General features: G+C 34.0%; 1 protein-coding gene across 1 annotated transcript; it reads right to left on the bottom strand.

Annotated features, from left to right (window-relative positions):
* Positions 1 to 21: 21 nt before the first annotated feature.
* SMC3 (structural maintenance of chromosome 3) lies at positions 22 to 8293 on the bottom strand. The gene is made up of 24 exons (XM_021441967.2): positions 8069 to 8293; positions 7357 to 7446; positions 7107 to 7208; positions 6688 to 6864; positions 6472 to 6602; positions 6108 to 6186; positions 5863 to 6020; positions 5706 to 5781; positions 5389 to 5517; positions 5177 to 5321; positions 4858 to 4988; positions 4100 to 4252; positions 3797 to 3986; positions 3257 to 3390; positions 2644 to 2802; positions 2063 to 2371; positions 1804 to 1980; positions 1487 to 1570; positions 1191 to 1400; positions 1002 to 1091; positions 802 to 923; positions 576 to 731; positions 378 to 485; positions 22 to 268 (listed from the first exon to the last, which is right to left on the bottom strand). The coding sequence occupies exons 1-24, from the start codon at positions 8216 to 8218 to the stop codon at positions 184 to 186; spliced, it is 3345 nt and encodes a 1114-aa protein (XP_021297642.1). The 5' UTR covers positions 8219 to 8293; the 3' UTR covers positions 22 to 183.
* Positions 8294 to 16720: the final 8427 nt, after the last annotated feature.

Below are 16720 nucleotides of genomic sequence, written 5' to 3'. Positions count from 1 at the left end.
TCGAGAAAAACCAAAAAACTGAATTCCAAAATAAAAAACCACCATTTAAGGACAACCAGAAACATAGAAAGAACAATCTTGCTTTTGGCCTCTCACTCTACCACCCCACACCCTGGCCACCCCCTACGAAAAATAGTACTAATAAACAATGAAAGAAGGGCCTTATTTTAGCCAAATAACAGTTTAATGTATGCTGTCAAGACAAACCTGATACATTTCCTTTAACTTCAAAGATATTGCATTGAATCCTGCCATGAATTCATCCAACCTAAACATTACAATTGTAACAGATTCAGTTGAGTGAGATTTGACAACTTCTGATGAAAGATAACCGTTAAGTCACAACGGGGAAAAATAACATGAGAGGGTATTCGTGCCTTTTCTTTCTCCATTCATCATACTGCATCTTTATATCATCGCGCTGTTGGGTAACTGTGTTAAGGTCCTCAACTCGCTCATTATACAGTGAAACTTTTCTTCGATATCTATAACATCAAGTACTTTAGTGAACAGTCATAGAACAAAATAAATCACACTTTGGAGACATTAAAATTGACAACAGAAAATATTCATACTCTGAGATTGAATCGAGGTTTGGATTCATCTCTTTCAGCTGTGCTTCCAGCAATGCCACCATTTCAAGTGCCCTTTTCAGGTCACAAGCCTCAATTAGAGTCTCATCAGCCAAGGTCGCTTGAAGCTTTTCAGTGTCTACTAGATCTTTCTGTATCCTGCAACCAACAAGATACAATGTCATTTACCACCAAAAGCAACCAGTTTTCAAGCCACAAAGAGACATACTGTTCCATATGCTTTTGTAGAGCAATTTCCAAGTCCTCAAGCCTTTTCTTATAACCATTCCCCTTAATTTCTAACTCCTTATACACCTTTTTCATTTCTTGGAATTTGAACTCAGCATCCACCTGTGAAATCACCAAGTTGATGGAGTTAAATCAACAAGCAAAAAAACCAAGAAAAAAAAGCTTCAAGTTGCATAATACCTCTGATGCACGCAACTCATCAACCAATTTTTTCTCTTTTTCATACTCCAATTTTGATTTATCCAGCACTTCTCCATGTTCATCGATTAACTATTAAAAGGAGAAAAAGTCAGGCATTTGTACAAGGTCACTGTGGTTTTCATCTTTACCATAAAGTATCAGAGGGGGTGGGGGAAGAAACTGAAAAACCTTCTGCATCTTCTTATAATTCTCTTGAACCATAAATGCCTTCTGCTCTATTTCTTTAAACATGCCACGCAGCTTTTCCTTCCCCTCAATGATTCGTTCTTTCTCCTTCTTTGACTCTTCAATCCCCTTTGTCAACTTCTTCACCATTTTCTCACCCGTCTCTATTTGAACCTTGTGACGGTTGATCTCTGTGCCATTCTTGTCAATATCCTAGCAAAATGAACAGCATAAATTACTAGTTTACCACGGATACTCCACAATAGGAATTTGTAAATTTCATGTCATGCAGAACTTACAGACTGTATCTTTTCAACCTTAGACTTCTGCATTTTCAACCTTTCACCCCCAGCATTTTCTATCTTATTCTGCAGATCTAAAGCCTAAAAATAGAGGAAAAGATTAAGCAAATTAATATGGCATCAGTAGATGGAGCACTTTACATCCTAAATTCTGTAAATATTACAAATATATAGAAAACGATCCAGTGGGGAGATGATAGATCAAAACAAAAACCACAAATGAGGGGCACAAAAGATTGGACTTTTGCACATGGCCATCCAAATTTACTTGAAAGTTTTTAATTACAAAGAAATTTGCCAACTTTCATACGCACCAGTTCCTTCAGCTGTTTAGACCCTTTAATGAGTCTATCAATCTCTTTTTCTTCTGCAGAAATGGTCTCCTTAAGCTCCTCCAGCCTATGAACTTCATCCTGCTTGGGTCGTGAGGCAGCCTCCAGGGAATCAAGTTGCTTTTCAAGATATTTATATTCCAAATTCAAACTGTCAATCTGTTTTTGAGGGAGAGAAACATTGCATGAAACTCCAATTAACAAATCATATAAGCTTCGGAAAATTGATAACTAAGAATACCTCTTTTTGACTTTTAGCTATGTCCATCTCCAACTGCACAACTATCTTTTCTGAGGATTGGTATTGCCTGACTGCATCAGCAATTCTTTGCCGGATACTATTTAACGATCCAATCAAAGTACCAAGCTCCTTCTCAGCATTAATAACAGCTTCTCTAGACACGCTAGCCGCTCGAATAGATGTTCCCATCTTACCACCACGTGGCTTGCTTCCCCCACCACTCATGGTTCCAGATTTTTCAAAAAGAGCACCATCAAGCGTTACCACACGTCGAAATTCTTTGTTTCCACCATATGCAATACGTGTTGCCTGAATTGGAGAGGTAATGTAACTCAGTTTCAAATCAGGTTGAAATGAGATTTGACAGAAATAGTATGTCATGTTTCCTTATTAACTTGGAACACATCACAAGGATCGCACTTTCCTATGAATACTCACGTCTGCCACCATTACCTAAAACCTCATATATCTCTCTAAACTATCATGTCTAAGTTCTGAAATTCCTTCCAGATATTACAATGGAACACAGGCAAATAAATTACTGCACCATTCCACTTAATTATGGTGAAACAAATACCTACCTGATCAAGATCCTTTGCTACAATTGTGTTTCCAAGAGCAGCAAAGAAGGCAAGTTTCAGTCTTTCATCCTGAACTTTAATCAAGTCATAGAGACGTGGAACTCCCTCAGGGGTTCTTACTTTCTCCTTTGATTTATGTAAAAGATCAACCTGTTTCTCCTGCATGAGTCAAGAAAAATGAAGTCATGATAAATTTTAAGGGCCAACAACCTAAACTTGACAATACCAAGTTATACAACTCCAAGATGCAAATCTTTCAGTTTTGCAGACTTCAACACCACATTCTGACAACTGCACAGCTTTTAATCACTATATATGACATGCAAGATCAAAACCTTTTATAGGACGAAGTTGGTAAATTTCCATCCAATGCATCCTGCAGCACATATGTAAGTTTTACTTTCCTACTTTCATACAGAAGCAATTACAGCCAGTATGTTTAACTAGCCTATATAACCTACAAGATGACAAAAATTTAGCCTGTATTAAGATTTCTAAGAACAGTATCAGCAACCTCTAATTCAGAAAGATCTGTTCACTCAGGTATGAAAACATTAAGTAAATGCTATCAGAATCAAGTTTTACTGGACTTTCAATGATGCACAGCTCATACCAGAATCATGAATGTTGCAACACCAAGTTGCTCCCTCCGAAGCAGTTCAACACATGCTTGTGCTGCAGCAGTGGTTTCCACCACAATATAATCAAGTCCCGGACAAGCAGTTGAGATGGCAACATCATATTTTGCTGCAGGGCAACAAAAATGTAAATGCCATTGAATAACTTCATTGTAAATTTCACAGGATAATAGAAGATAACAATAGATGATATTAATATATTAAACATCAAAGCATGCAACTAATTGACTTGAAAAGGAAGGTCTGCAACCCAAAATTTTGTTTAAATTCTGTCAATTCAATTGAAAAAAATGCAAGGAGGAGAAAAAGTAAGGAAAGAATGGAGGTAGGGAAATCGAAAGACAAAGGAAGAGAACCAAAGAATACTACATGACACACATCCAGAAATGCTAAATTCACATAAAGCAATAAAGAGTTTCAGCAGACAGCAGTTATACTCCTTGAATCTTGAAAGATGGGAAGAGCTAATAAAAGAAAATATTGTGAACAGAAGGTCCAGAATACAGAAAACTCACCATCAATAGCACCCAAATCACCCATTCTACCATATATTCCCTCAATTTGATTGGATTCTTTAGCCTGCAAAATTGCTTTTAAAACAGATCCCTGGCTCTTCTCAGAATCCAGCACCGACTTTAGTTCTGCAACCTTCTGTCTTGCAGCTTGTTCAAGAGGAATCAATGCTTCTTGTTCTTTGATGCATTCCTGCAAAACCATAGGTTCTTCTCAATACATTCCATGATGGAAAAAAAAGTTGAAATAGAAAATTAGTTTAAAAAAAAGCCCTAAGATCAATTAATCATCGTGGTCTTACGAACCTGTTCCAGTTTACGTGCTTCCAATGCTTCAAGCTTGTTCTTTTCCAGATTACTTCGCTTACCCTCAATGGCTACTGTTATTGTTTCAGTTTTGCCCAATATGTTCTCCATCTCCTTTTGAGCATCCTCAAAAGCTGTATGAGCAGCTTCATGCTGAAAGAGTCAACTCTCAAATTAAACCAACTATTGGAAAGATTAGGATACAATTTCATTCCTAGCCCATTCATGAACAAGCAAGGTCTCTGTAATTATCTATTGTAGTTGACATCTGCATCTTTGCTACAAATAAAATCAAACTGCAGTCTTTAGTAGTTTTGGGATAGTATCAGAGAAAATTTTAAATAAAAAATTGTCATGATGGCTGCTGAGAAATATTCATTATACTTCTACTGGTAATGGAGTAGCTATAATTCAAGCTTACTCTAATATCATTATATACTAGAAATGAATAATCGAGCGAAATAAGCCAACTTAACTGGCTACTTTTTATTTCAAGTGATGAATGTCTGGACACATTGATAAAACCTTGAACAATACAGCTGCTTAATGATGCAAGCTTATTAAAACTGATTTTTATAGAGGAAAACAGTTTCATGGTATAAAAATACACTAAACATGACTTCTGTTCCAACCTTATTGAGAGAAAAGAGAAACAAAAATTAACACTATCACTTATAATTGAGGGGAGAAAGATAAGCTAGAAGCTGTCATAACTTCATCAATCTAATCAAAAATTGAATAGAAATATATAGCCACACCTTTTGAGTTAGAAGCTTGCTTTCAGTGTAAGCTACTTCAAGTTTTCCCTTATGCACAATCAGCTCTTTTTCCCACGGTTCTAATTCAGCACGAACCTTTGAAAGCTCGGAGCGATATCTCTCAGTTTCAACTGCTCATCAAGCAATCAAAAGCAACAGTTAATGAGGTTACATATGACCATGAAACTATAAGAACACAGCTAAAACCTGATTTCTAATTCAATAAAATAGCTTCATAGATAAGAACGCAGAATGTTAACTTTATTAAGATAGCTAAATAAAAATTTCTAAGTAACTAGAATCCAAGGAGGTCATATACCTTTAGAATTCTCTTTCATTTCTTCTAGGACTTTCTCCTCATCCAGCAAAAGCTTTTGAAGCTTTGGAATGTTCTCCTCAAGTTTTGGGATTAGATTTGTTGAGTTCTCACATTCCTTTGTCACGTCCTCAATTTTTAACGAATCCTGGAATGTGAGACAAAGTGATATATATGCACAAACTTAATTTAAGTAAATCAGGTCTTTCAAATACCTTTTCAAGTTTATCCTCAAGTTTCTTCAGTTTCTGTTTCATATGCTTCAGATCTTCCCGGTATTTAACATCCTGCCTTTCAAACTCCTTAAAGTCTTCCTTACTGGTTCTCAAATCATTATCAAGTTCCTAATTATTTAGGATAGAAACTATTCAGCTCATTATTTCAATAAGCCCAAGGCAGATTAATCATCACAGACTGCCTAACCCCTTTGTAATCAAAATCACCATCCAATAAGCAAGAACCTCTAATATCCATCAAGTTAAAATATTTCCACAAGCATATCTCTGAAGCACTACACCAATCAAATACAAACCTCTTTTCTTCTCAGGTGAGTGTTGTGCACAGACTCAAGCTCCTTCAACCTCTTGTTGCTTTCCCGAATCCCTTCCCTGGAACAGGACAACACAACGTTAAATCTTAATTATGTGTTTAAGAATAGAAATGAGAAAAGAATGTATATCTTGACCAACCTTTTATTCTTCAAATTTTCTTCTAAGTTGGATAAATTTTCTTGTAGTTCAACCATTTTCAAGTTGGTATCTTCAAAAGCCAGTTTTGCAGCTTTTTCTTGCCATTTCAAGAGAGAAAGCTCTTTCAGCATGTATGCTTCTGCCTCATTCTTAACATCCTATTGCACAGAAAATATGACAGATTAAATACACATTTTAGAGATGACATCATCCTAACAAGGGGAAAAATAGCATGACAAACAAACCTCCAAGCTATCTCTTTCTTTCTCCGCCAATTTAACCATTTGCACAACACCTGATCGTTTTTCATTGAGAGTTTCGAGCCTAGCAGCAACAACAGAAAACACCATAAAATGGGGTTAGACATGACTATTCTAAAAGATAGTAGGCTGCTAATATTACATGCATTATGGTGGAGCATCTTGATAGCTAGCAAGTATAAGATGATCAAATGTCGGGTTAAAAGGTCTGAAATGCTAATGCAAAAAACAGCAGGCATGTTGCAATAATTATTTCCTCATCCATACAGTTTCCATGTTCAAATGGAATTGGATGGAGACAATAAGAAGGAAAATAACTCTCACCAAAGTTTGCTGGAAAAATACTCACTCCTTAGATGATTCATCAATCTTTTCAACATATTTGTTAGTTCCTATTATGTCCTCCAGATATTCGAGGAAACCTTCGTCATGAGGCCCTTGTGCTTTTGGTTTCATCAGTGAAATTTGCTCAACCTCACCCTGATAAGGACCAGTACAAAAAATGAAAACAAGTAGAAAAAGAACTTGAAATTCCAAATACAAGCTCCTTGTGGCTACATCAAACCTGAAGAATAAGAAATCGATTGTTGTCAAGATCAACTCCTTTTCCTTTCAATTTCTTTGTAACCTCAGTAAAGTTACTAGCACGGTTATTAATGTAATATTTGGAGGAGTTATCCCGAAATGCAACCCGGGAAATAACAAAATCACTTCCTGGAACAGCTTCATATGTCCCATCATCCTGCATTCAATAGATAATTAGCTCAAAAGCATCAGCACCTCAAAATTTTTTAAAGCTCCATTCTGTTATTGGGACATAACAGTTAAATTCAATTAGCTAAAACTCATTCATTTTGTAATTAGAGAGCAGAGAAATTAATAAGCAGCATACAGCTTCTCAAAACCTTTGTTTGTATCTGTTCAGTCAGCTAGGTTAAAAACCTATAACTAAAATCAAGAGAATCCCAGATGCAAAACACTGACCAAATCAATAATTTCCTGAAAATGAACAGAAACACCAGCACTTTCAAGATTCTGATAATTTGTGGAATTGTGAATAAGCTCTGAAACTTTATTAAGCCGCATCTGCAAAATTAGATCAGCAAAATCATTGCATGAACGAATACAGAAAAGGAAAGTCCTCAAATTGTAATGAGTATGATATTAAAAGTACCATCATAACTTCAAAAGATCAAATTAGAAAATAGAATGGTAAAATTGTGTTAAACATTACCTGCTTTGCTCTTTTCCCAAATACAAAAAGCATGGCATCAATCACATTGCTCTTACCACTTCCATTTGGTCCAACCACCGCAGAAAAACTCTAAATTTCATCAAAACAAAAATAAATAAATACTTTAAAATTTCAGTGAGAGATATTTTAATTTCCTAAAAAAGAAAAACAAATAAATGAGAACACTTAATTTCCAGCCTATATCAAGTTTAATGAGCGCAATTATCATATAAAATTTTCATTTTCTTTCTCATTTTCCATTATTTCTCGGCAAGCAAGCAGCTCTTAAACTATTAACAAAAAATAATGAAAGCTTTTTAACTTTCTACATTTATTATAAAAAAATAAAAACAAAATTATAATTTATGTTAAATTTGTAAAATTATCATATCAATCTGCAATTTTCCTTCCCAATTTCCATTACTTTCTCGATAACCAAACAGAAACACTTAAACAAACAAAAAACAAAAGAAAAGAAACTAATTCAAGTTAAATTCGTGCGATTTGCCATCTTCCTTTTCAATTCTCCATTTTCTTGCAAACCAAATCGAAACAATGAACTAATGATAGAAAAAGCTAATTCAAGTTAAATTCGTGCAATTGTCACATCAACTTTGCAATTTTCCTTCTTTATTTCCAACACTTTCTCGGGAAGCAAACAGAAACTATGAAATTAATAATAGAAATTAAAAAGAAAAGGAAAAAATCCAACCTTGTGAAAAGGACCGACGCGCTGTTCACCAGCGTAAGACTTGAAGTTCCTCATCACCATCTCGTTAATGACCAACCTCGGGCCTCGAGATTCCCCGGGGGCCTGGTCTGGCTCGCGAGTCGCTTGCTGATCCGACGATTTCATCCCCATCTGAAATGAATGGCTGCTGAGTCAACTGGATGTATTTGACTCGGTCTGAATCCAAAGTTCGGGGAGAGAATTTGAGGAAATAAAAAGGAAGGAAGAAGAAATAATTTAAAATAATTTTTGTGAAATTTTAAAGGGCTGTTTTGGCGGGAATTTGAAATGAAAATTGGAAATGGGCCTTGGTTCGGCCTTTTAATGGGCTCCAAATTTGGAAACATAAAAGCCCGTTTCTTTTTTTATGTTTTTCTTTCTTGTAATTAAGTTGGGGGAAGAAAACAACTGACCGTGTTAATTATGTTTAGCCTTAGCCTTTAATTAAATATTTAATACCATAAGATCGATTGAGGGGAATACTTTTGTTCACAGTCTTGTCTACGGGTCTAAACTAAAAGGGTTTATGCATTTCCAAATTGTCATATGAATAACCAATTTTAACCCATTTTATTAAGATTGAGCAATCTCAATTGACTTGGTTTAGAAAAAATTGAAATCTCTTAAAAATAACTAAATCTATCAAATTACACAATAATAACTGAATAAATCAAAACCGATTAATATTCAATTGGTTCTACCAATTAGATCTGGTTTCTTATTTTTTTTATTTTTTCTTTTTGCAACAATTCCACACATGTTGTCACACCATTTACTGGTTTATGAAAAACTTGATTCCAATATTAAAAAGAAAAAGAAATTCTTATTTGCAACTATATAATGTAAAGTAGACAAGATAGAATTACAAATAAGAAGAAAGCCACTAAGCTAGGACTATGAGGACAAAGAATCCTCAACTTTTTATACAATTAGTACCCTTTTGTCCAAAACGTCTAATTGTATATTATAGTTATTTTCATCTAGTAAAGTTACTATTGCTGTTGAGTTTGCTTGGTGTATCGATTGATGTTGTTTGCTCAATTCTAATATGTTATCTAAACTTGGCTATGAACTCACCGGCCTTCCTTTCAACCTTGTAAGTGCCACTTTGAACTACATTGAACGTTCTAGATATGGTTTCTATGGAAAAACAGCACAATTAGAAAGAATAAGAGCAAACAATTGAAAGAAATTTTGTTAAATTATTATATACCCTTTTTATTCAGGTGAAGAATTATATCTTCACTTTTATTTATATATATACTTTACTATTTACAGAAAATTCTATGTAAGGGAACTCTCCAATGGTAAAAAAAATATAAATGCAATCTGTTAAAAAGCAAAACTAATCAAATTTTTCTGAATAGTTAAAAAAAAATAGAAAGTCGAGAGTTTTTATGCAATAAGGCATGGAGGAAGAGGAGCTGCCATAGGTCATTGAGGAGCAGCCATAGTCAGCAAGGGTTTTAAGGCATTAGATATTGAGGGCAATTTGAGTTGGCACATTGGAGGAGATATCTATACATAGTTTGGCTAAAAATTTGGTAATGTTATGGGCTAGTATCAAATCAGTGTTTGATTAGTTTGGTGTTGTGGTTGATGTATATGTTCCAAAATCCATTAAAACGAAAAGTAGGTTTTTTGCTTTTGTGTTATAGATTAGCTAAGAAGCAGCAAGCACCAATTTTTCATGGTGATGGGATGATAATTTTTGAATGACATATTATTGTGAAGATGACATTGGAAAGGGGATAGCTTACACGTGATCCACCTCAAGGTCGAATGCAAGATAATTTTCCTTAGCAATGTTTTATTTAAAGATGTTCTTGTTGATGGAAAACAATATGGGGGAAAAGATATATGTGCACAATCAAGAAAGGTGGAACTTAAGGTTGTGAATACAAGCAAGGAGATGAATGTAACTTCATAACCAAGGAAAGTTGAACATAAACCCAAGGCTGGGGATAAAGGTACAAAAAAGATTAGTGTTAGTGTCTTTATACCTTAGTTGAATGATTCATGGTTGAAAAAGAGTCCATTAGGTTTTGTTCAAAAAGGTTTGTGTTTATAAATGGTTGAATAGAATTTGATAGTGAAAGGCATGATGGTTTGTATTCATGAAGCTAGGGGACTTAGAGCGATTGTCACTTTCTGAATTGAGGATGAAATGGAAGTCCTTCTTGCAAATTACATGGAATACTTTCAAGAGTGGTTCACTAGCTTGGTGCTATATGACATCAAACAAGATAAACTAAAATTCTTGTGTTAGGTGGGAGTTGAAGGAATTTCGATTTATCTATGGTATTTTAACTTGTTCAAGGCACTAAGGGATTGTTGGGGAAAGTTTGTGAGAATTGAACAGAAAACCATGAATTTGGATAAATTCAAGCATGGACTAATTTTGGTACAAGTTAGTAGTTTGCAGAAATTCCATTATGTCCTCAAATTAAAATTAGAAAGGATCAATTTACTTTGAGAGCAATGGTTTCTAGTATTGTAAATGTTCAACCCCATATCACTACATTATCATTCACTAGCAATCAAAGGAAGGTGAATGAGGGTCCAACCAATAAAGTTTGTTTGGATGTAGATTCATCCAAGGAGGATAATTTGAAATTCAAATCTAATTCACAATTGGGTGAAGAGAATTTGCAAGGAAGCAAATCTTTTCAAAATTCAAAACTTTCCAATATTAAGAAAGAATTCAATTTGGTGGTGGGTTATAGGAAGGATTCTAACATGGCAAATGCTTTGGACAAAAAAAAGTGGATGAACTTAAGTTGTCTGAAAACGAACAATAAGGAATTAATGAAACAGTGTTGTTATGGCTGCCAAAGTAATCCTTTGAATATCGTTTATAAAATCGTATTTGGTGATGGAATTAAAGCAAAGGTTGATAAGGTTTTACAAGCTGGTAATGAAAAGGTTTTAGAAGAAAAAAGGTTGCAAGAAATTAGAGTTAAGGATGTGATTAACGATAATGTTAAACTAGAGGAGTGTTTGGTTGAGCAAAAGGAGGAAGTTTAAAATTTAGAACTAATTTCTCTTAACAGTAAAGTGGGAGAGTTTCCTAAGGGTGATGAAGTTTGGCAAAATTTGAATTCCAAGGCTATACCTAAAAAACTCATGTGATATTGGTAAAGGAGATTTTTTTGAAATTATCTCATGAATTGAATTATTGCTTATATGATCAAAGTGTCCAATTGTTGCTCTTAAGTAATTGGCAAATAGTTACAATCTAAAATAAGAAAAGGCTTGCGATATGGAGAAGACTTGAAGATTTGGGACTAGTAATTCGTGAATGGCACAAAATCAAATATGGTGTAATGAATCACAGAATGGAGGAGTTGAAGTTTGAAATTCATGATTTGGAGGTTGAATGACAGAGTACAGAGGAGGTGTTTGATAAAAGAAATGTGGTGATGAATAAACGTGTAGAATCATGGAGTTTGTATAGAATTGAAGAAAAAAAATGGAAATAGCAGTCTCAAAGCTGGTGGTGAGTGAAGGGGATAGAAACACCAAATATTTCCATGCAATAGCTTCTGATAAGAGAAGATCCAATCGAATGGTTAGTATCATGATGAATGATTAGATTGTTGATGTCCATAATCAATTAAAAATGAGGTACGCAAACATTTCTTTAAATTAAACAGTGAAAGGAAAACTTTCAAACTTGCAAATTTGTATTGTGGTATTCGAAAGTTGAATTCCGAGGTGGCATTGGAATTAGAGAATCCGTTTACAGAGCATTAAGTTTGGACAATGATTCATGATTGAGAAAGGGATAAAACTCTTGGGCCTAATGGTTATAATATGAACTTTTTTAAGACACAATGGCTAACGGTGAAAGGTGATTTAATGAGGTTTGTTGCTCATTTTTATTGAAAATGAAGGTTGGGCCATGGTGTAAATAAGAGTTTATAACTCAATTCCTAAAAAGAAAATCCAACCATGGTGGGAGAATATAGGCCAATCAATCATATGGGCAATGTTAATAAAATCATTGCCTAGTTGCTTGCAAATAAGTTGAAAAATGTTATTAGTACTATAATTAAGAAACATCAGTTTGCGTTTGTAAAAGGAAGGCAGTTATTAAATTGTGTTTTGATAGCTAATGAGTTAGTTGATGCTATGAGAAAAAGGGGATTGTTGTTGAATGTAGACTTTGAAAAAGCCTCTGATAATGTTAATTAGGGTTTCTTGGAGTTCGTCATGGAAATAATGGGATTTGGTAAAAGATAGAGAAGTTGATATTGGAGTGTGTCTCCACTTCATCTATGGCGCTCCTTGTTAAAGGGTCTCCTACTAAACAAATAAAAATGAAAAGAAAGCTAAGGCATGGATGTTCATTATCCCCATTCTTGTTCAACATGGTGGTAGAAGTCTTTAGCTGTTTAATGGAGAAAGCTAAAATAATCAATATATGTAATGGCATTTCTCTAAGAGATAGATGTATGAATATTATACATTTACAATATGTTGATAACACTTTATTATTTTATCCACATGATTTAGAGTATTTGCTAATTATGAAAAGAATTGAAATGCTTTTGGACTGTATCAGGTTTGAAAATTATTTTAAAAGAGCAATTTAATTGGAGTTTATGTCCATTTGAATGTTATTAATGAATATGCTACTAAAATTCATTGTCAAGGGGGTGTTTTACTATCCATGTATTTAGGTCTCCTTTTGAGAGCTAGTTAATTGTCGCTGAAAATTTGAAAATCTATAATTTAAAAGTTTGAAGCTAGGTTAAAAGGTTGGAAATCAAAATTGTTAAGAATGGGTGGTAGAATTACACTAATTAATTTAGTACTAAAGAGTTTGTGACTTACTACATGTTTATGTTTAAAATGCCTAACGAAATTTAAAAAGAATTGGAAAGAATTGAAAAAAGGTTTTCTATAGGTTAAAGGAAAACAAAATGGAGGAGTTCATTGTGATAAGTGGGACACTATCTTCAATTATAAGGGATGTGGTGGTTTCAGGATTGTAGATTTATTTATCTTCAATTAAATAAATGGTTGTGGAGGATTTAAATAAGTGACAAGCTTATACAAATTATGAACTCAATGATAAATATTAATTTAAAGGATTCAAATGATGAAAGTTGAGTTTATCTTGAATTCATACTAGGAATCTTGGTACGGTTATAAGTGTATGTTTGAATTAGTGCACTTAGTAACCGACCTAGCTAGAATTCCAAAGATATGAAGAGTTTGTAGTTTATAAGGATACGTTGATGAGATTTCATCCTTGTTTGAAATGATGTGGCTTATTTTATCAGCATAAGGTGATTGTTTTTTGAATAAAGTGGTTATTTTTAGATAACGGTGGAGTTGCATAAATGCAGCTTGTGGACAGGTGGCTGGATGTTTCACAAAGAGAAGTGAACATGACGCTTGCACATGCACACTAAGTGTCTTTGGACCGCATGTTTTTTATGGTATATGACTCTATTGGTTGTGGCCTCACCAAATTTATGATTAAGGCTCAACTTTCCCTAAATTTGGGTTGATTATATTTGGGGTTAATTTTATATTTTATTTGCTATTGTATTAATAAAATCCAAAATTAATTGATTTGGTACTTAGCAATAAAATTGCATATTTCTTCAAAAAAAAAAGCAAAAATAATCCCTCAACTTTAGCTTTGACATGGAAAAAAAATGAGAGAGATAGTAGAAAGGTTTTTTACAAGTAGGCATGATGAAGATGGAGTAGCCATGGGTTTTAGGCAATAAGGGTTTTAGGGCAATAGATATTATGGGCAATCTAAGTTGGCACAACAAAGATCTCTCTTCACAGTTTTTGTACATAACTTAGTTGTAGAAATATCATTGTAAGTATTAAAATAGTTTTTGATTAGTTTGGTGTGGTTATGGATGTGTTTGTTTCGTGTAGTTCTTAGAGTAGGTGTTCCAACTCTAATTTTGTGAGATTTTGCTTTGAAAAAGAACAAAATCTGGCAGTCCACCATGATGATGGCATGATGCTTTTAGGTAAGAGAATTATTATGAAATGCCTTTGATATGGGAAGAAATAGGAGTTCCCTTCCTAGCAATTGTATGAACTCATCCCAATTTACTCAACATTCTTTCAAAAAAGCCCCAGTAGATTTGAAGGGGAAAGAAAAAGAATCTGTTAAAAAGAAGCCATTTAAGGTAAGTAATTCTAAGAAAAATCAATAAGGAACACGAGTTTGTATTCTTAAAATGAACTAGGATTGGTTGAAATGGAGTGTAATTTTTTTTTACATGAAGGATTTTGTATCCAAGATGTGGAACAAAAGTTAGCAAGAAAAGGTATTACAACATAGATTGGGATAGTTGGAGGCTTTCAAGTGCTTGTCACCGTCAATAGTTGAGAGGAAATTGAGGTGTTCCTTGCTAATTATTATGATTGTTTCCAAGGTTGATTCAATAGCTTAGCTCCTTATAAGATTTGTCAAGATAAATAAGAATTTCTATGTTGGGTGAAGTTTGAAGATATTTTTATTCATGTTGTCATCTTAATTTTTTCAAGGCTTTTATAGATGGTTAGGGCCAATTTGTGAAATTGGATCACGAGACTTTAAATATGAGCTGTTTAAGCCAAGCAAGGGTTTTAGTGAAGCTTGATAGTCTTCATAAGATCCATTTGTACCCTCAATTAAAAATCGAAAATAATCAAGTCTTTATGTGTGCCACCATCTCAAAAGTAGTACATCCCGTTCAAGCACCGAATAAGTCAACTTCGGTCACCATTGGAAGTGTTAAATCGAGAATGGGGAATGGAGGGCTAGGGAATAAGGTTTGTTTATATGTAGGGACAACTCACGTGGTAGATTTAAAACGTAAATTTGAATCACTTAAGAATAGTTCAAGAGGGTTCAACTTTCTTCAACGTTTAAATTTTGGAGACGTTATGATTAAGTTTAATTGTATTTCAAAATTGAAAAAAGATTTAATTGGTGATAGTGGTAAATGAGGGGATTCGAACAGTGTTTATGTTTTGGACAAAGGAGGTGCTGTGATTTCTAAATGTACGAAAGGCTGTATTGGGAGTGATTGTAATGAAATGAATCAAGCCTTTATTGATTATAGAAATTCCAATCCTAATATTGTGCAAAATCTCTGAGTTGCTGATTTAATTTAGAGTGATGGAATTAGAAGTTTTCGAACAACATCAAGATGTCAAATAGCAATAAGGTTTCAGACAAGGTTTTTAACGGTCTAGTTGTAGATAATAAAAAACCTTTACCTAGCTATCTAAATATCCCTAAGGGGAGTTTGGATACTTTTAATGCTGTGGGAAAAGGTGTCTATATCTTTTTTATGGTCTAGTTAAGTATGATTTGTGTGGTGTTTAGAGCACGCACTTGGATGGTTTTAATTACTAAGCTTTGAGCAAATCTACTTTAGACAAAGGGCGAGAATCAATGTTTATCACGCCTTTAGCAATTGACTAAATCCATTTGTCAATAGGAGAGGATGAAATCAAGTTGTTATCTCAAAGTTCTTTTGAAGAATAAAATTATGATTTTATGCTAGGGGTCATGGAGGAGATAGAGGCTGAAAATGAGGAATGGGATAAGAGATACGAGAATGAGACTATGAAGTAATTTTCTGTTGATGAACAGGAAATGGACGATAAGGTGAAACCAATGGAAGATTTTGGGAATAACAATGTCAATAAAAGAGGCAAGGGAAAACCTTGAGGTAGAAAAACTTTTGAGAACTGTTTTAGGTTCTCAAAATGGGGACGGATGTTACACAGTAACTCTAGATTAGGTGATATGGCTACCAATGCCTTGCCTATGATTGTTTGGAATCCTTCATGTGATAATGGCTAGACAAAGACTAACGTAACTTAGTTAGTCATTGAAAAGGTGGGTGTGGAATTTGTTAATTCTAAGGATGATGTTCTTAAAACTGTGGTGGCATTAGAAAAGGAGGAACAAGGGCTATGAGTTTACATTAGCTTTATTGATTTTGTGTATGTATGATTTGTTGTTTAATGAATGTTTTAGTGTGGAATGTTAGAGGTATTTGTAAGGGAGAAAAGAAAAGAACTATTAAGATTTTAATTAGAAAAAAAAATCTAGATGTGGTGGTCTTTTGGGAAACGAAGTTAAAAGAATCCAATTTAGAATTCTTATTAGGCAGTTTGGAGTAAAGATCAGATCAAGGGGGTTAATTAGGAGGGCCTTATGTTGATATGGCGTGAGGAGTTTTTTGTAATGGAAGAGCACATCTTGAATAGGAATTTTGTTTTAGTAATTGGAAAAGTTCAGGGGTTGTCTAAAAGCTATGGTCTTCTGAATATTTACGTATCAAACAATGAGGTAAAGAGATCTCTTTTATTGGGATCTTTACTATAGGAAATGCAATGCCAGGATGCTTGGTGGTGTGTGGATGGAGACTTTAATATAGTAAAGAATGAAAAGGAAAAGGTAGGTAAATATGATATTTACCATTTCAGCAAATGCTTTTGCAAATTTCGTACAAGATGTTACTTTGGTTGACTTACCAATGATGTGACCTAATTTTATTTGGAGTAGTAGAAAAGAAGGGGAACTTTCTATATACCTTACAGGTTTTTAATGGATGTTGATTGGGTAAATTGTTATGATAATACGGTCTAAAAATA

This window comes from Theobroma umbraticum, unplaced genomic scaffold, assembly GCF_002168275.2.
Source record: "Theobroma umbraticum cultivar Fairchild unplaced genomic scaffold, ASM216827v3 scaffold_12.0, whole genome shotgun sequence".
In the NCBI taxonomy this organism is placed as follows: Eukaryota; Viridiplantae; Streptophyta; class Magnoliopsida; order Malvales; family Malvaceae; genus Theobroma; species Theobroma umbraticum.
This window is presented reverse-complemented; position numbering and strand designations above follow the sequence as displayed.